The sequence below is a fragment of the Vanessa tameamea genome, chromosome 6, assembly GCF_037043105.1.
Source record: "Vanessa tameamea isolate UH-Manoa-2023 chromosome 6, ilVanTame1 primary haplotype, whole genome shotgun sequence".
NCBI lineage: Eukaryota > Metazoa > Arthropoda > Insecta > Lepidoptera > Nymphalidae > Vanessa > Vanessa tameamea.
The window spans coordinates 8815771-8836341 of record NC_087314.1 but is presented as its reverse complement, the minus strand read 5'-3'; the positions used below and the strand labels follow the sequence as shown (position 1 = coordinate 8836341).

Here is a 20571-nt window from a genome sequence, read left to right as displayed (position 1 = left end):
TTTTTATTTAAACTTAAATTAAACTTAAATATTGACGACATTTTTATTTTCACTACAGGTAACACATTAAAAATGTGAAAATTGTTATTATTTTCTTTACCAACATCTAGGTATATTAATTTAAGGTACAAGTCAAACAAACAATTTTTAGACTTTCAACAATAATTCGCTTAGACAAGTTCTCATGTATAGCTGCGTTTAAATTCCTTACAAATACCAAAAATCTAATTAAATTTGTCGGATTGAACTTAACATAAACAGGCATATTTAAAAAAATAAAAAGTGAAAATATTTTTAATCTAAGTATTTAAGTAGATAAAAGAGTGCACTGTATCGTTCCTCTATTTTGTTGATATAAAAGCAAGCTACTACAATGCTATTCACTGCAACTGCGAAACGCCAAAGCTATAAAACCAACCTGTATAATTGTTTTTTACATTGAAATATATTCATTCACCTACACGACCATGATGTCGATTATAATATGCAAATATATTTATTTATTAGCGGTCGTATATAAATCTTTAAATTAATTTAAATAAGCTGTAATAAATTCACAATATTTCCAACCACCTTAAAAATAGCATTTTAATTGTAAAATATATGTATGTGTATGAAATCTTATTAATAACTAATTATTGCAAATTATCATACATATCACAATATATATCAGCAAGCAATGAATAGACGGAATTAGTTAATAAGACACGATTAAAATAACAATTATTGATCAATTATAACATTTCATTTAGCAAAAATAAACATTATAATAATATTCTATAAAACTTTGAATAAGTTTGTGGACGGTAAAATAGTATATGAAACATGGAAATAGGGCATTAAAACATATTATATCTACTGACTAGAGAAACAAACTTCAATGAAAACGGTATATATAAAATATAAGTAAAAATATCTATAACTAAAATTATCCTAAATTAAGCCAATTCCTTAACCATTTTTTCCTTTATTCGAAAATTTCACGTAATAAATCGATATGCGAATGTTAAGTATGTTTATCTCGTTACTTTTTATGCACGCTTATTGTAATATTTTAATTACTTGTCTAAAATACAGTTGAAAGCGTAGTACAAATTGCACTCAATAAATTATTGGAATACTATATAATAGATTGATTTTTTTTTCTAACTTAACTTTTGCAATCGAAACTTAACAGTCTATAACTAATAAAATAACCTATTCATCTATTATAATCTAAATAAAGTTAGGCCAATGAATAATTAAAAACTACACAAATTAACTATTAAATGGCAACATTTTAACACAATAATCTTATTAAAACATAATGTCTAAGAATAACATTTTTTTCTATAACAAACTTATCAACTGATTTAAAGATATTTAAAGTTGAGCATGCATTCTTATTCTGATATATAATCCACTTTGATATGGGAGAAAATGATACTTGTTAATAGTAAAAAGTTATGTGATGTGACATCTTAATACAGTATTTAAAATAAATAACAAAACTATTAAAAATGTGCTTAGGTGACAGTTATTGAATTAATAAAATTATCATTATAAAGTATATACTTACACACATAGCTATTAAAAATTGTAAAATATGCTACTTATCTTAATATGAAAAATTCATACCTTTAATAGATATCTATTTGGATTAGTACGTCATCATTAAATATCGTGTTCTTAAATTTTGCTGTTATTTTTATTTTTAATTGTAATTTTCGACCCATATCATTGATACACATGGATTCGTCGGATGTTAAGCGATTTCCAAACATATGATTGAAATCAAATCTCGTCTCAAATTTAATCAAAGGACAACTTATGTCACAATGAGATACCAAAATTCCGTCGCATTTTTAATTATCTTCAACCCCAAGTGTCTAAAATTTCATTGCACATATTTAGGTAAAATTTTGGAGACAATATCTCACTATATTGGGCGCAATCATTCGAATACATTATAGCCGCCGCCATTGTATTTGCGTTGGTCTCCATATATTTGCGCAAAACCGCTTCCAATTCGATAACATCCAAATCATTGTTCAAATAATAATCTTTTGCGAATCGGAAAGAGGTTTCCCAAAGTTTGCTGTCGATGGGGAAAATACTAATGCATTTGTCTATTATTTGAGCGGCCTGCACCGATAAGTTCATATCTGTAATATTTGTGACGGATTTAGATATGATTTGTTTCGTTGTATATTTTAACTCGTCGCAGCAACACGGAATAGCTTGAAAGACGCTGGGATCCATTATCGGATACGGTTCTTCGTTCAAAATCGTCATGGATATATCTTTAATACGTTTCGACATAATATTAGTGATCGCGATTTTTGACTCATCCTTCGTTCGGACATTATTAGAATCTTCTAAATTTACATGGTGTGTTACGTAGAATTGGTCATTTTCATATCCTCGGTTCAAGTTATCGAGTGAGTATTTAAGGCAGTCCGAATACATTTTCCTGTGATACCCTAATTTAGCGGCCATGTTTAGATTTCCAATTAAATTTTCCTCATTGATCCATGGTTTGAGAAGCATAATGAGGTCATCGGCCCACGATTTCTTCTTGAAATCAGCGAGAGAGTTTAAAGGATTCAATCTTGGTTCAATGGGCTTCCTGTCAATACCGTCGATATCGAACGGGAACATTATATGTATCAAATCGACCTCTTGAAACACAAACTTGTTATTTGTTCTACTCGCCGGTATCTTTATCACTCGCTTCGTTGTCTTCATCATAATAACTCGGTTGTTCGGTTTCTCCTTTTCATTGACAGCCTGAAAAACAAGTTATTTAATTAATTTAATTTTATATAAAAATAAAATTTTAATATTTTTTGGTTAGAAGAATGACATAAAATGTAATATCAATTCAAATCTAAACTTAATTCTTAATTATTTATGTTTTACTTCTAGGATATTTTTTATAGCTGTGTTTCGGTTTATTTGGTGTGTTCTTAGTTCAAATAGTCGTAGGTACATTGACAGTTAAAGGAATAGTTAATGTTTTTTTACACTTGCAATATCGGTGGTAGCTTACAATCAGATACAGATCGCCCATATGTCTATCACTTATCAATTTATATTTAAAACAAAAATACATAATCAACTAAAAATGAATGAAATAATTACTTGTAAGTGCATGTTTCCAGTCGCATAAATTCGTCCGTCATCATCAATAAATATGGTGAAGTCCCCCCCACAGGCTACGAGGGCCTTCATATTTACAATCTCTTTGGCAGGTGAATTGTTTGACTTCGTTTCGGTGTGGGTCTCTGTACGGATTTTAACCTCCGTTGGTATTTGTACTTGTTTACGATCTCCACTTCCTATAGAATAATTATTTTTAATATTTTAGGTTAAATTCATGAAAAATGTAAATATTTATTGAATGTGAAAAGTGTAATGTATTGCTGCTTTTACCTAGTTGTCCATCGAAATTCAGTCCCCACGAGTAAACCGTTCCAAAGTTGTTGACAATACACGAATGATGCCAACCAGCCGACAACTGTAACAATCCAATAACATCATACAGTTGTCTCAACATTATCAGCCAAATGTACAACACCGAGGACTCGAAAAGATCCGATACCCACTATCCGATCGCTTGGCCCGTCGGAGATCCCTATGAGGAAGGTTCGCTAATGAATCACCTGCACAATTTTCCCCTGCACATTTTTCGTGTCCACGAGCTGCGGCGACAGGTGCGGGTCGGGCGCCAGTGCGAGCGGGTCGAGCGCGGGCGCGGGCGGGCGGCCGGAGCGCCGCGCGTGCGTCGCGCGCACCTGCTGCGGGCTCGCTCCCCAGCACCACAGTTGCCCTTTCGAAGTCAGGGCCAGCTAGAAATTTATATTCATTTTTTGGTCTTTCTCAATTATAGATAAACAAAAATCCAATTGAATAATTAAGTGCTTAATTTATCTAGTTTCTTAATTTCATTAACTGTTTCAAACTGGCCTGTAATATTCTAGCTATGCGTTAGAAAATTTACTTTCATTGGACCCAATCCATATAAAGAGAAAGTTAGATAATGGCTGATTCGAATATAGGCACTTAGATATTCTACCGCTAAGCAGCAATACTTCGTATTATTATGTTTCGGTTTGAAGGGTGAGTAAGCCAGTGTACTTGCACGCACAAGGGACATCTTAGTTCCTAAGGTTTGTGGCGCATTGGTGTAAAATACATAGAAGGTGGTTAATATTTCTAGGGCCAGATTAAGGGAACTATCCTAGGGTTTGCTCAAGAGAGATTCACATAATTCCGACGAGTTAAGCAAATTTTAACGTAATATGTTTAGATATAGTCAAATTATAAAAAATATTGACTGGCTCGTTGGTCTTTTGATTTGATATAAGGACACAGATCCTGCCGTTTCTGGGTTTAAGTCCCAGGTCCGATCGATAAAGATATTGGGTTATATAATCAGTTCCGAAGCCTGGAAGATGGAATTGTGTACAATCCTGTGCCTAGCACCTAGCACTCTAGTGCCGTGAGAGTGACGGAATAAAGAGTTACCAGCGTTTCTGCACACACTTGTGCCCTATAATATGTCTCGCGTAGTTTCCTATGAGATAGCCGCCGTGACCGAAATCGGCTGTACTACACCATCATCAAATTTGGTCCTGAATATCTCTGAAAAGTAAGTCTCTACTGAAATAGCACTCACGTTGTGGAAGTACCCGACGGCGATGGCGGTGGCGGCGTCGGCGAGCGGCACGCGCAGCGGCACGGCGCTCTTGTCGCGCGCGCCGCCGCCCAGCTGCCCGAACACGCCGGCGCCGCACGCCCACACCTCGCCGTTCTTCATCAGCACCACCGTGTGACACGCGCCGCAGCCCACGCTCAGCACCTGCCGCCGCCGTCACTTTGTCACGTCTTACTGTTCGAACGCTCACATGCGATGCTCACTCACAAGGAACTCACCTTTCTGCCTTGAAACTTGGTCACTAGTTGAGGCGTGTACTGATCGTCTATGCTGCCTAGGCAAAGCTGACCGTGGACGCCCCATCTGTAATTTAATTTAGCAATGTCAAACTGCTGTTTGGCGGTAGAATATTTCATGAGTGGGTGGTACCCAGACGGACTTGCACAAAGCCCTAACACCAACTAAATTATGGTAAATATACCTCATATTTACTATACTCATTTCAAAACCGACGCAACAGACATCACAGATACATTACTATCGATTTATACTAAAAATGAATTCGAGGAACCATATTATGGTACAATGGGATTCTGTTATCACTTCGCATTTCCCACGCACTGTCTATGATAGGCACTATTGATTTTTAGACTTCATAGTGTCAACTGAAACAAATTCCAAACGCCTCACCCCCACGTGTAGAGGCGGCCGCCGACGTCGACCGCGGCGGAGTGGTAGTGGCCGGCGGCGAGCGCCACGAGCGGCGCGGTCCAGGGGTAGGGCACGTGCAGCGCGGCGCCGCCCGCACTGGCGCCGTCGCCGGCCGCGCCCGCCCACTGCGCGCCCACGCCCAGCTGCCCGAACGAGTTGTCCCCCGCCGCGTACACCTGCCGCGCACACGCATGACCGACCGCACCGCCCTCGCCTACGAGCGAGCCGCCTACTCTCGAGTGGAATGGGGCCTTCCGGCTTATATACTGCCTTGCGTATCGTACTCGGGTCGACATCGATACCGCAAGTTTAGAATAAGCTAGCTATGTATGTAATTGTTTTGAATATTCCAATACAAACATTTTTCTTCTCTCAAAAACTAAAATTACGAAACGCAATTACTTTGTATGACACCGAGACCATGCCCAATGGAGAGAGAATATAATTCTTAGCCCAGGAATGGTAGTTTAAATTAGTAAAAGATTTTATTTACTACTAGAATACGAATATTTCAACTCACCCCATTCTCCGTTAACAGAAGCGTATGGTGTCGTCCGCAAGCTATGTCAATGACCATACCGGTTAACTCTGTGTTGACGGATGTATTCGCAACCATTATCGTAGCATTCCCCTCGTCGGTGACCGCCCAGTGTCCCAGACCACAGGACACCGATCTCCGTGGAGCAAACTGATTCTTCCAAGTCTCGGGCTTTTGCGTGATGTCCGTGTGGATTTCAAGACAAGGTTGCCGCGATTCTATCGCACACGCAACATGCATAAATGTCGCTATTAGTTGTAACATTCTTGTAGCCTAAAATAATAACATAAATCCTTAGATATAGCAATGTATTATATACTCTGTAATAAAAATGGTGGAAAATAAAAAAAAAACAATCTTACGTAAATTGATGTAATCCCCTGTTTTAAATCACGCATGACGGGACGAAGTTGATCTTGTAATGGGTTCAACCATAAACATAATCGCTGAAACAGTAATGATTAATTTTATTAAAGTATTAAAATATAAAACAACTGAAATCATTAAATTTCGTAACATACATACTTTTAGGATAATTGTATCGAGTTGATTGCATTTCTCAGCGATTAAGTCGAAAAGCCACTGTCCGTTTTCCTCTAAAAGTATCGGCACAAGACACTTGTGTTGTAACAGGCACACGATAGCACCTCGGCAAATATCACTCCTAGATTTTATAGCATTAAGGAGCAAATGTGGATAACCTCTGTGGATACTGAACACGGGAACCAATTCCCACAATCCTATAGCAGCAGCCACGCAAGTTAACTCTTGGAGTTCCATTGTACTGAGATTTGTGAACTTAACATCCCTGCAAATAATGATATATAGAACCGAGAAATACTAAAATTAACGAAGAACGAACGAGGAAAGAAAAAGAGGAGAACATTTCGTATAGGTGTACTTACATGTCAAAGTTTTCCTCGCTATTAGTCCCAATTTTCAGAAGCAATGCAAGAAGTTTAGAAGTTATTGCGGCATTTCCAAGGCTACCAACGTTACCTCCTTGCTTGTACATCGACAGTTCGTGAAGTCTTCCAAATACACCCAAACGAGCTACCCAACCATCCGGTTGACTCTGAAAAGAAAATACTTTTATAATTCGTTTAAAACACTTATAACCGTAGGAAAGACGACACGTTGATAAGTGAATAGAAAAAGCAGGATTTCAACCAAAATCAAGCTCTAAAATCTCAATCGATATCAGATAATTTTTCATGAAAAAATATATACATCTTGAAATAAATTCATTTTTTTTGCATAAATTGGAGAAGAAGCTCTTGTAATTTTTTACGTTTGGAAACCCTTTTGTGCCTACATAACATACAAGGAATCGAAATAATGAAGTATTTGTGTTGTCATAAATTGCACAAACGTATGTTCCCAGTATGGGTAGTGTAGTGTCGCAGCGACCTTGGAGAGCGAGTAGAGGTAGTGCGCGGCGGCCACGCGGCCCCGCGACAGCAGCATGTCGGCGGCCGCGCGCAGCAGCACGGGCACGGGCGCGTCCAGCGCCGCCGCCGACAGCTCCGCGCCCGCGCCGCCGCGCATTATCAGCCCCACCAGCCACTCGCACGGCTCGCACCTGCCACGGGAGTGTACACACTTTAAAAGTCAAGGCTGTTACTGAGACTTTTTATCGGCTCCATCTGGGCTTCGAACCCAGAACCTCAGGATCGGCGGCCTTATATCGAGCTACTAGAGTAACGAGGCAGTAAGGTTAATATAATTAGTTAAGTTATCAATAATTTATTGAACAGTCATAAATATAAATTATATTTAATAAATACACCAGTACACGGAATAATGTTTTATTGATTAATTTTATCATAAGTAAATAAGATAAGTTCTATGCATCTGGATTCCAATAATATAGTTGTATTAATGCATGGAGACAGCTTGTCTCTGAACAAAAATAATCTAATTAAGAATATAAAATTATTATGTGAAATTCAAAATCAAAAGAAATGCAAATTTATAATTAGTACATTTCCATATTCACATACCTTGACAGATGCACAGAATTTACATATTTATGACTTAAATGTATGTTTATACAATTTGACCCGACATTGTAGCAATGATTTTATGTTATTTGACATTAATAAATTCATATATAGATTTAAGTTGACAGGAGGTACTACGTACCTACCAATAAAATCCAGAAGACAAATTGGTAACCTAATTGCTTACAATATTAATAATTATTTTATGCCTAATGTTACCAAGGATCATATGCATAATAAAAATAACAATTTAATTTATATTAACACTGACAAAAGTAATTTAAATTGAATTTTAGGACAAAAGAGGTAGTCTCTGGCTCAAGTATTATTAATACTAATATTAATTTACCTAATAGTAATTTAACTTTGGATAAATTCCTAAATTTTAAAATTAGAAATAATCAAAACAATAATAATAGTAAACTTGTAAACCTGGTGCACCAAAACATTCAAGGAATGGCTGGAAAAGATTTAGAAATTGAGTTATTCATAAACAGTAATGCCATTGATATTTTATGTATAACAGAACATTGGCTTGTAAATTATCAGTTTATGTTTAATTTCAGTGGTCACCAGATGGCTAGTATGTTCAGTAGAAAAAAAGCTATATGTGGTGGCTCATTAATACTTATTAACAAAAATCTAAAATTTAAAGAACGTAAGGATGTTGTGAGCCTTTCTATTGAGCAGACTATTGAAATAGCCTGTGCAGAGCTTGAGCATGTCATTGTTGTATGCGTATACAGACCTCCTAGCGGGTTATATGAAGCATTTGAGAAAATATTGGAAAGTGCATTATTGAAATTATCTGGATCAAGTAAATATATTTTTATTTGTGGTGACTTTAACATAAACTTATTAGAAAACTATAGCACAAGTATTAGATTCAGATCATTATTATATTCATATAACCTCATTAACTTATTCTTAGAGCCAACTAGAATCACTGAATCCACTGCAACATGTATTGACAACATATTTACCAACTGTGTACCTAATCATAAATGTATTATAAATATGTTAAGTTCTGATCATTGTGGACAGTTGGCTTCATTTAATTCGCAAATAAAAAATAATGCTAAGGATTTAAAACAGACATTTGTTCCAATCAATTTGTATCGAATTGAGAAGTTCAGAAGTAATATCATGGCAAAGCTCTCATATTTACAATTAAATGATAATTGTAATGAGCTTTATAACAATTTTTTTAAATTAATTAAAACAGAATTTAATGCCACATTTACTTCCAAGACAGTCTATTCTAGGAATTTTCTTAAATTTAATGATTGGGCGACTGTCGGAATTCACAAGAGTAGGCAGAGGTTGTATGAACTTTATAGTGAAAGATCATACAACCGGTCTTTTTCATTTATCAGTTATGTTAGTGCCTACTCTAAACTGTTCAAACGTGTATGTCATACAGCTAAATCATTGCATATAAAAAAAAAAATTATTGACGCACCTGATAAAATTAAAATGACATGGAAAATTATTAATTGTGAAACTGGAAGAGTCAAAAATAACATCTCCGACTTTAGCTTATCTATTGACAACAATTTATTTTCCTCAGATCGGGATGTTGCAACTGTTTTTGAAAAATTTTTTGCTGACATTCCATTTTCGACTACTAACTCATTAAATTCCTCTCCTACCGTTGCTGAATCATTATTAAAAAACCACGTGGAAAAATGTAATATTAGCTTTAAATTTAATACAGTAAGTGTAAGTGATGTAATAAGTTCCTTCAGATCACTAGATATTAAGAAAACGGCCGATCTGTGGGGGATCTCTGTCAAGGTAGTCAATTCAATAATTGATGTAATCGCACCCTACCTTGTCACTATATTTAATAAATGTGTCCTTAGTGGCGTGTTTCCTGACCTCATGAAACATAGTAGAGTATTACCAATATTTAAGTCAGGTAGTACATCAGACCCCAACAACTATAGGCCCATCTCTGTACTACCAACTCTTAGCAAGATCTTTGAAAAGTTATTACTAAATCAAATGCTAGTACATTTTAACAATAACAAGTTGCTACACAAGAAACAATTTGGATTTACAAGGGGTCGCTCGACAACTGACGCTGGTGTTGAGCTCGTTAAAAATATTTACAGGGCCTGGGAGGAGTCACAGGATGCCTTAGGGATATTTTGTGATTTATCTAAGGCCTTTGATTGCGTGCAACACGAAACTTTGGTCAGGAAGCTACGTCATTATGGAATTAGGGACACTGCACTCAGTCTTCTGATTTCGTATCTGAGCAATCGGATTCAGAGGGTTGATGTAAATGGAAAGAGATCTCCCGGGTCTCCAGTTACTGTGGGGGTCCCTCAAGGATCAATTCTTGGATCATTCCTCTTCCTTGTTTATATAAATGACCTGCCACATCTCCTAGGTGATAAACTCGAGATAGTATTGTTTGCTGATGATACTTCTTTAATTTTTAAAATAAAAAGACGTCTTTCAATATATGACGATGTGAACAATACTCTCTCTGAAATAGTAAATTGGTTTAGTGTTAATAATTTAATGTTAAATAGTAAAAAGACTAAATGTATTAAATTCACTACTCCCAATGTAAGATGTGTCAAAACGAGTGTATGCTTAAACGGGGAAGCATTAGATGTTTTAGAATCAACAGAGTTCCTTGGTATGACAATAGACTCTAAGCTCCAATGGGGCCCCCATATAAATAAGTTGGCGAATAGACTCAGCTCTGCAGCCTATGCGGTAAAAAAAATTAGACTTTTGACTGATGTGGATACGGCTCGCCTTGTGTACTTCAGTTATTTCCACAGTATAATGTCGTATGGCATCCTACTCTGGGGTAATGCAGCTGACATTAATACTATTTTTGTACTGCAGAAGAGGGCTATTCGTGCAATTTATAACCTGGGCCCAAAAGATTCGTTAAGAGATAAATTTAAAGAAATTAAAATAATGACTGTCGCTTCTCAATTTGTTTTTGATAATGTTATGTATGTACGCAAAAACATAAACGATTTTCCCAGAAATTGTGACGTACATTCTATTAACACTAGGAACAAGAATAAACTTGTTACTCCAAGTACCCGATTACACAGGGTTAGTAACTCTTTTTTGGGGCAATGTATACGTTTTTACAACAGGATCCCAGAAAACGTTCAAAATTATTCAATTATAAAATTCAAAAGAATCGTTAAAGAGCGTTTGTGTGCTAAAGGATATTACAACACTAATGACTTTTTAGTTGACTGCACACCTTGGGAATGAAATGATCGCCTCCAGGCTGTTTCAAATAACTAAAATATAATAATTATTGTACATGCAAAATGAAAAAAAAAAAAAAAAATATCCCGCTGAGTTTCTTTCGCCGGTTCTTCTCAGGTCCGAGGTGCTAAATTCCGAACCGGTGGTAGATTTTTGACAATCAATAAGCAAGTGTAAACACTTCTATATTGAATAAAGATTTTTGATTTGATTTGATTTGACATACCCATAATTTTGAGGTTGAAACAAAATCTAAATTGACGAAAATCTCCCATTTACATGAAATCGTTGGCAGTCATATTAAATTATTTTTTAATTTTACGCGGGAAAAATCTTGTATTTATTTCAAAGCAATACAAATAACGTTCTAAAATCGATTACTTACACTTATTTTTATATAACCGAATACAACAACGAAATATGTATGTATTAAATACATAATATTAATATGAATGTAACTGCCTCAATAAATATTTCTAACAATGTTAAACAAGTAAATTAATGATATTGGAATGTAAATTCTAAAAAAACTCACACAGTGTTTAATACATAGGCACCACAGGAAGTCACGATGAGACACGGCTCTAATGCAAACCGTGGCAGCTGCAAGTCGCACAAGAAGGTGGGTTCCTTCCACCCAGCAGAGACCGCAGGGGGCTCCTTCGCAGACATCAAATAAGCTCGCTGAACATTACCAATCAATTCAGCAGTCCAAAGCTCTGAGAAATCCCATTTTAGACCGAGTAGTGCTTCACCCTGAACACAAATATGATGTTGATTTCTACAATATATCACAACAGACCTGTTTCGCACACACAGGCTGAAATAAAATATAATAGAACATGGTGTACACATACATGTACTATTGCGTAATTGCGTATCGCTACAGGTCTCTATCATTATATAATACATTTTACTATGGATGACATGTTTTCTTTTGCATACTTTCAAAATGAATCAAAGGAATCAAAATTTATACTCAAAATAGAATAATAACTTTTTAAAGCAATTTAAATTTTACAATGTGCTCTATTTAGCGAATTTAAAAAAAGCAGATTTTGGATCTGCTATAATTTACTGTAACCTTGACTTATATATGTCACCGTAAGATTACAAAAATCGTTAGATTACAATCTGACGAGACAGATTGTAATCTGTCGAAATATTGTGAACTGTGAAATATGATTGCAATTTAACGCATTATTTTTCGCTATATCGTAATCTGTCGAAGTCAAACTGTTAGATTACAATCTGTCCCCTGATTGGCCGGTCTTATAGTAAGAGCAACCAATCATACGTCACCGTTATTATTCGGCAGCTTACAATCTATCGAAGTAAATTTCAGTTAAATTATAAAAACTCTAACCTAACCTAACCGAAATATTATGAACTATAGAAATTATTGATATTTTATTGCAAATGGAATAAACGTTCACAATCTATTACAATTGCGATTATAATCTAACGGTATTTGCAATTTCACGGTGAAATAATATGGCGGATGCCGGGGAGGCGGGGGATACATAACGTTCAACCAATCAGCGCGCGAGATGCATTCCGTTCTGCGCCAGTTCACAATTTACCCGCTTCCCATCGATAGATTACAATATAGCGAAAAATAATGCGTTAAATTGCAATCATATTTCACGGTTCACAATATTTCGACAGTTTACAATCTGACGAGATAGATTGTAATCTAACGATGTTTGTAATCTTACGGTGACATATATATATTCTAAAACCTTACACATTTCAAAAAAACAATGTTGAAAAAAAATAGTCAAAGTAAAACTAACTTACCTGTCTCTGTGAGAACTGAGCACTGTGTATTTCCAATTGATTTTTTCTTAACAGATATATCAATCTCGGAGAGCATAGGCCTTGAACATATAAGCCATCATTTTTAATATGGGGTTTAAGAGTTTTTGATGGTGTATCATCAGCTGGGCTTCCAAGCTGCAAATATAATAGAATATCTTTAAGTAATTTCAATTTAAGCAAATTGAATTTAACAATTTAAATATTTATTTTGTTTAAATTGAATCATAATATGAAGTAAAATTTATGTCTTTTAAGTGATTTTTAAAACTAACTGTAATAATTCCTTCATTTATTTCTAATGCTGTTAAAAAATGTCTTCCATTTACATATTGTGCACTCAAAGCCCAACTGTTCGAATTCTTTCGGTTTTTTGGCAAGTACTCTATTGGAGTCAATACATACTCCACAGTTTGTGTTTTGTTTTCATCTGAAAAAGAAAAATTTAGATTTAATTATTTAATTAGTAAAATAGTTTAACAGTTATTTTAATATCAAACTATGAATACTTATAAAATCCATTTCAATAACCAAACAGGCTTGCCTTTAGATCCACTTTGTGTAAAAAATGTAATTTTGTCTTTAGATAATTGTTTAATGTAAGACATAAAACCATCTTTCTTCTCCTTATCATTTTGGATTTGCATTTGTTGAAGCCAATTATATCCAAAAGATCTGTGCTCCAAAACTAACTTCCATTGTTGAGTAGGACCTCCTGAAATCTACCAGGAATCAAAGAATCATTATTTATTTTACTAGTATGTGTTTTAAAATATCATTCCATGAAATATAAAGTTAAATAAAAAATAAATAAACAGGAATAAGTCACTTACTAATAATGCAAGGAGATCAAGTGAGTCATCAAAACAAATTTGCAAGTCAACTATTTCTCCTGGAACCTTAGTTTCTGCAACAACATGTTGTGATTCCAAACAGTAGAAAATGACTGATCCTGACTAAAAAAAAAGTGTGATCTTTATGGATTCCATTTTCAGAATGACACCATTACTTATTCTTATAAAGTTACTTGCCTTTGAAGCTATTATTATTATATTCTCGGATTCTTTTGTAAGCCACCACACTACAGATATAGGTTCCGGAATTTCAAGAAGTGGTAAGACAGTCACACTTGACAATGACCATTTGCAATCAAATGTATTTTGGGGTATAAACCGAGGTAAAAAAGGAGCAAGTAGAATTTTTTCCTCACTGACAATCAATACCCATGTACCACTTGGCTCAAAACACATACAATAAACGGGATTATCAACAAAGTCCCAATCGTACACATGATCAAATCTCTCGAACTGTGAATTGATATATAAAAATAATAACTCTTTTTCGCTTGATAGTGCTAAAAATTTCTTTAAGCCAACTTCGTAGAAACTGTGTTTTGCGATATCAAACTGTGCCAATACGTCTAATTTAAAAATCCCAGAAAAATCTAGATTTTCACTTTGTTGAGACATATTTATTGAAGATCTTTATAATTTGGTAACAAAAATGTTTTTTTTATTTAATTGCTATCCCTGGTAATTTTCATACGCATGTCGCTTTTATTTTTGAGTCACAGAAAACACTGCGCATCTGCATTCTGCATTATGCACTTTTTAAGGTATGTATAATTGTATATAATTACTGTGTCATTGTCAGTGTCAGAATTTGAGAGATATCATCTGTATTATGAAATAGTCAGTGCTGCCCTTAAATGAAATGTAAGCAGTGTTATAATTACGCTAGTTCATAATCTGCTAAATGTCTCTAAACTTTTTCCAAATTAACTCACACTCAATTAATTAACAAGAAAAAGTTCGACCTCATTAAAAGTTACTAGAAGTAGGAAAAAAAAACAATCGCACTAAAACTATTATTTTTATCGGTAACAGTTCATAGAATCAGCTGGTTCTTGCAGCACTACTTGAACAAGTTATTTTTATATCGATATTCATTCCTTTTTTATTTGAAATTAATGCGTTTAAAAGCCCCTTTGTTATGAATAATCCGTACGGAGGAGTTTACCATTTTGCTAGACAAAACAAATTAGAAATACAAGTTAGTTGGGAAGTGTGTGAGTAACTTTCGAGCAAATTCGCTTTGGTACATGGCAGACTATCGACATTTAAAACGTAGTGATTATGTACTCTGTGGTTGTGTCATAATTTTTTCAGTAGCAACAATCTTTTTGTTAATTTGGCAATTATCACGGAAGTGTCAGAATTGATAAGCTTGTCATAAGTCATAACAAATTTTATCATAGCAGCAAAAAGGGAACGTAATGATGGTGTAAGGTTAACTTTCAGAGATTATGAGCGAAAGTAGGCGCAACTTTCAAAAGTAGCATTATGTAAAAAAAATCTCTTTAAAAATTCATTGCACTGGCGCCTTAATTGTGATATATTGGTAGTTTATTTTGTAACACTTAATTATTTACGCTGATCATAACAATATATTTTTTTATGTATAAGCAGTAAATTATGATGCTCATTATGTAAGAATTACAAATAAAAAAAATCTTCAATAATATATTATAATAGTGATTGTTTAAATTAAGAAATACTATTATGAGTAAATAAATAACATCTTTCACACCAAAAAAATACGAGTCATTTCTTTTTACTATTATTCCATAATTTTCAGATGAATCTTCTGAAATCGTTAACATTGTGGTGTTAAAGATGAAGTCAACTTTTAACCGTGGTGTCTATTTCTTATTTAAAAAAAATCTGCTACTTACAAACAGTGTATCATCAGGTGGTTTTATGCTTATGGGTGATTTAATTCTGCAAGAAATTGAGTTTCAATCAAAAATCTTACCAAAAAGATATGACTGGGCTCGAGCAGGTAAATGAATAGCTCCATACAACTGCATATTATTGTATTGATTAATATTACAGTACTTATATCTTTATTTTCAGGAAGAATGTTTGTGGTAGGAACATTAATGGGTCCAATGCATCATTATTATTATATTTATTTAGATAAATTTCTACCCAAAGCTAATTTAAAAACAGTTGCTCAAAAGATTTTAACTGATCAATTACTTGCATCACCATCAACAATTTTATGTTTTTTCTATGGAATGGGCTATCTAGAAAAGAAAACTTTTGAACAAAGCAATTTAGAAATTAAAGAAAAATTTAAATATGTGTACACGGTAAGTGTAATTTTATTTTTTACTAATATAATCATTAGAAATTTAAATAAATTAAAAAGTATATTTTTTTTACAGGTAGATTGTCTATTCTGGCCGCCAGTGCAATTTGTTAATTTTTATTTCTTACCTACACATTACAGGGTATTTTATATTAATGTTGCAACAATGATATATAATGTATTTTTGTCATTTATGAAACACTTGGAACATTATAAATAATTTATAACAAATGTTAGTTAATATTTTTGTAAATACTAAAGAGTAAAATAATATTTATTACAATTCAATAGTTTTTTCTTCCAAATACAGGTATTTTGTATATTTTTAGATTAAGTTATTAAAAAATAATGCTTTAATAAAATAATTTAGGTAAGTACTTTGTTATTGGAAAATACATAAATTACAATAAAAAGGAGGATTGTTAATTTTAATTAAAAATATTTGTGCAAAACTTACACAGATATAACTATACTTATGTCCATGGGCGGTGGTAATCACTTTCCATTAGGTGAGCCTCCAGGTAGTTTCCCCCCTATAACATAAAAAAATATATATCTGTGCATACATACATATAATATACAAAGTGTAACATACTTAACTTTAACATTTGTTCTCAGATGATATTAATCATTGTTAAAATATGAACAACTTTATTAAAAACATCTGGTCAAGTGCGACTCGAACTCGCGTGGAGTGTTTCGCATTATTACGATTGAATTAATAGTATAGTCTTCAACTAAATATTTAGAATCGTATTTAAAAATAAAAGAAATAATGTTAAAAAACCAAGATTTTTTTGTATCTAATGAATAAATAAAGTTTGAATGAGTGTGTTGATATATGAGTTTATAGTGAAACTAAAAACCACCTTGGCTTGTGCAAAGTTTTAGTCGGTTAAATGGAACTCTCTTAAAATTCGGTTACAAGATTTGACCACACAAACTAGCGCATAAAATATAAAGTGCTTAAAAACCCCAGCGTCATTTTTGCTAGATATTAAGAAACAACGGCCCCTCCGCCGCATTTTTCTATTTAAACGCGATTGACTCAAAAACTATCGAACTTTCATACGGTTTTATCGATAGGCGGAGTAATTAGTAACGATTCCGATCCAACCTTGACCGAACCGCCACTGAATTGTTGCGTTTGTAAAACACATACATAATATAATTATGGTTGACTCTTTGATCTCGCAAGATAGATTATTCTATGATAATAATATAGACAATTTTACGATGATCTCTCAGGTCTTATGATTGCTTAAATAAAGAGCTTAAGGGACCATTTTTTTAGCCAAATTAACTGTTTGACTTAGCGGTTTTTTATAAAGAACAAAATAATCTCTTAAGTTGGCGGCAGGAATAAATGTAGGTAATGAAAAAAATTGTGTCGCATCCGAAGACAAGTACTATAATATTAAATGCAGCAGTACATGACATGGTGATATTTCTGTCACACATTTAAAGCTATAGTATCCTGAAATCTTTTTTGTCTGGCCCCTATTATATGTATGTCATTTTTTTTCTATACAATTGAAAATAAAACCCATGGAAAATATATACGGAATAAATAATTTGATAACGTCAAGTCATAGTTTTTTTATGTATTATATAAGGAAACCTTACAATCCTTACATAGTCATCTTATTGACCCAGTTCTTTAAATGAGAAATAAAATGTATTAAAAGAAATAAAAAAAAGTATTTTTGCAAAATCAAATAATAACATTGTGAATGCTATATTTAGCACGCAATAAAAAAGGTTAATTTCATTTATTAATAAGCCGGTAAATGTTAATTTATCCTTAAATCGATACATTATGTATGCTATGCCAATAAACATTACATTGAATATGATTATTAGCTTTTTAATTTAGATTATTTAACTATAGGTTGAAAAATATATAAAGCATGGAGTTTCTTTTTTAATTCAGTCACGTTAGTTCTTAATAAATAGACTTAATTTTTAATATGTTCAGTTCTTAATAAAAAACAATTGAAACCGTTTCTTTTTACTGTTACCCGCGGCTTCGCTCGCGTAGAACATGAACATTTTTACAAATTAACTTATAATATTAAGTTAATGTAAGACCTCTTTGTATACCACATTGGTGTGTATTTCAGCCCTTAGGGTAGAATATCCAGAAACGCTTAAATGCGAATCAACTCATTTTTAATCGGTAGCCCAAAAATAAAGTTTCCTGCTTCTAACTTCAAAAATGACGGTCTTCCAGACTATCCTATATACGAAGTGTTAACCCAATTTCCCTCCTTAGGCATACAATATCCAGAAACGTTTAAATACGTATCAACTCAATTTTAATCGGTATCCTATAAATAAGATTTCTAGTTTCTAACTTCAAAAATGCCGGATTTCTATACAAACTTCCAACCCTTATTTCATCCTCGTAGGGGTAGAATATGCAGAAACACTTAAATTAGTATCTACCCCTTTTTAATCAGTATCCCAAAAATAAAGTTTTATGTTTCTAACTTAAAAAAATATGGACTTTCATACATACTTTCATCCCCTATTTCACCCCTTTAGGGGTAGAATTTCCAAAATTCGCTCCTTAGTGGGTATCATGATATGTTAGTTTATAAGTGTACATATAAGTTTTATGCTTCTAGTTCTAAAAATAACAATACTTTCAACAACTGACAACCTTTCATCCCCCTTTTCAACCCTTTACAGCCCTTTTTTTTCAAATAAAAAGTTCATTCTCAGGCTCTAGACTATTTGTGTACCAAATTTCATTTAAATCGGTCCAGTAATTTTGGCGTGAAAGCGAGACAGGCAGACAGACAGACAGAGTTACTTTCGCATTTATAATATTAGTGTGGAAGTATGGATATACAAAATAAAAATCACGATTCCATAAATATTTCTTGATTTCTATCCCTTCAATTAGGTATTATATACAATAGTTTTTTTTTTTTACACTAAAGTAATTATTTTATGGTTTTTATACATGGTTGAGCAATTAACTATACAAATCCAATTAACAATAAATCGATTGTCGATTGGTTAGTCTCATACCGTTACGTTTAGTAGTTTTCACGTGATTGAAGCACAAAAAGAAAAAATCATCATAAAACATATTCCAGTCTAAGGAATAAAGATAAAAGACTGTAGTTTTCTCAGTATTCCCTAAGATTTATAATAGTTAGAAACGCCGGAGTTGTGCAAACAAACAGATGTAGTTTTTTATATTTATTAAACAGGTTGTATGTTGATAATACAACCATTCACTCATCTAAGTACTTATATCCATTTTAATTTTACTTCCGAAGTAGATAACAGCTTCGTTTACATTTCAAACGCAATTTTTAGCAAATCTATAATTAATATTATACATTATTTAAGCTCTGGATCAATGATATCGCGTCAATTCGATGGGAAATGTTAATTTTTGTTTTTCCTCTTGTGGTTGGAATAACTATCAACAAACAATTTAAAAAAAAACGGCTGAGCCATGTAGTAGTCGAGTAATATGTGTACATCTGAGATCTCGCGTCCACAACACCCCGGGAAAATGGGTTGCTACCATCTGAATTCGGAGTTATGGCGGGAAACTCTAGAACATCATGCGCTCATTCGTTAAATTAAATAGCGTGCGCTTCGCCGGCTTCCTGCTATACACTTCCGTCCCTCTTCATGAAATCACTCGTACAGATTGCAAGAAAGCAAGAAAAGATGTTACACATCAAAAACAATTAAAAAAAAACGAATAGCTTGTAACTATATATAATAGGTGATAGGGGTGACTTTTTGCAATAATTTCAACCCCCATATGCATGATGCAAAAGTGAACCATTTTTGAGTTATCACGTTTTTTAGATTTTTTCAAAATAAGTCAAAATTGCAACTTCAAAAATTTATTAAAAAAAAAGTTACGATCAATATTTTAGTTAGATATTTTGTAATTTAGCCTAGTTCTTGCTCGAAGTGACTTCCCCTGTTGCGAACGCAGTCGCATTCTTTTTCTAAGTTGTGACCTAACCACCGAACTAGTCAAATTATTCCACATTGTATTTGAACCGTTCATAATTCTTATTTTGATTTCTTCCGCGGATGACACAGGCGAGACGTCATAAACTAGGGATTTAATGTGACCCCAAATATAGAAATCAACCGGCGTTAAGCCGCACTCCTCGCGGGCCATGGGAAGGGTCCCCTTCGGCCTATCCAATGATTAGGAAAATGGCTATCAAGCCATCGCCTAGCATTGATACCAAAATGTGCAGGACATCCGTCTTACTGGTATATCATATTTTGCCTAGTAGTCAAAGGTACGTCTTCGAGGAGGCTAAACATTTTTTTGCCAAAAAATCTTCATAAGTTGCAGTAATTAGATTGCTTTTTTTCACTCCAATAATGTTTGTTGTGGTAGTTAGTAATACCATTTTGATCAAATTTGAATTTGTCGGTCCAGAGGATTTTTTAAAAAAAGATGC

The 20571-nt window shown here is 33.7% G+C and overlaps 2 protein-coding genes across 3 annotated transcripts; one reads left to right on the top strand and one right to left on the bottom strand.

Moving 5' to 3' along the window:
* Nucleotides 1-1080: 1080 nt before the first annotated feature.
* On the bottom strand, nt 1081-14597 carry LOC113393459 (uncharacterized). Its single transcript, XM_064215256.1, has 18 exons — nt 13989-14597; nt 13795-13913; nt 13506-13683; nt 13237-13391; nt 12944-13099; nt 11679-11899; nt 7299-7470; nt 6794-6963; nt 6414-6696; nt 6251-6334; nt 5871-6161; nt 5330-5526; nt 4918-5002; nt 4661-4843; nt 3645-3830; nt 3415-3499; nt 3124-3320; nt 1081-2769 (listed from the first exon to the last, which is right to left on the bottom strand). The coding sequence occupies exons 1-18, from the start codon at nt 14428-14430 to the stop codon at nt 1855-1857; spliced, it is 4119 nt and encodes a 1372-aa protein (XP_064071326.1). The 5' UTR covers nt 14431-14597; the 3' UTR covers nt 1081-1854.
* Nucleotides 14598-15167: 570 nt separating this feature from the next.
* On the top strand, nt 15168-16402 carry LOC113393463 (mpv17-like protein 2). 2 transcript variants are annotated; one of them, XM_026630350.2, is made up of 4 exons: nt 15168-15361; nt 15599-15802; nt 15877-16115; nt 16191-16402. In XM_026630350.2, exons 2-4 carry the CDS (start codon nt 15637-15639, stop codon nt 16332-16334), a joined length of 549 nt encoding a protein of 182 aa, XP_026486135.1. In that variant the 5' UTR covers nt 15168-15361; nt 15599-15636; the 3' UTR covers nt 16335-16402. The 2 variants fall into 2 exon arrangements, with proteins under 2 accessions (XP_026486135.1, XP_064071149.1); XM_064215079.1 differs by having other exon boundaries at nt 15226-15244.
* The last annotated feature ends 4169 nt before the right edge of the window (nt 16403-20571 follow it).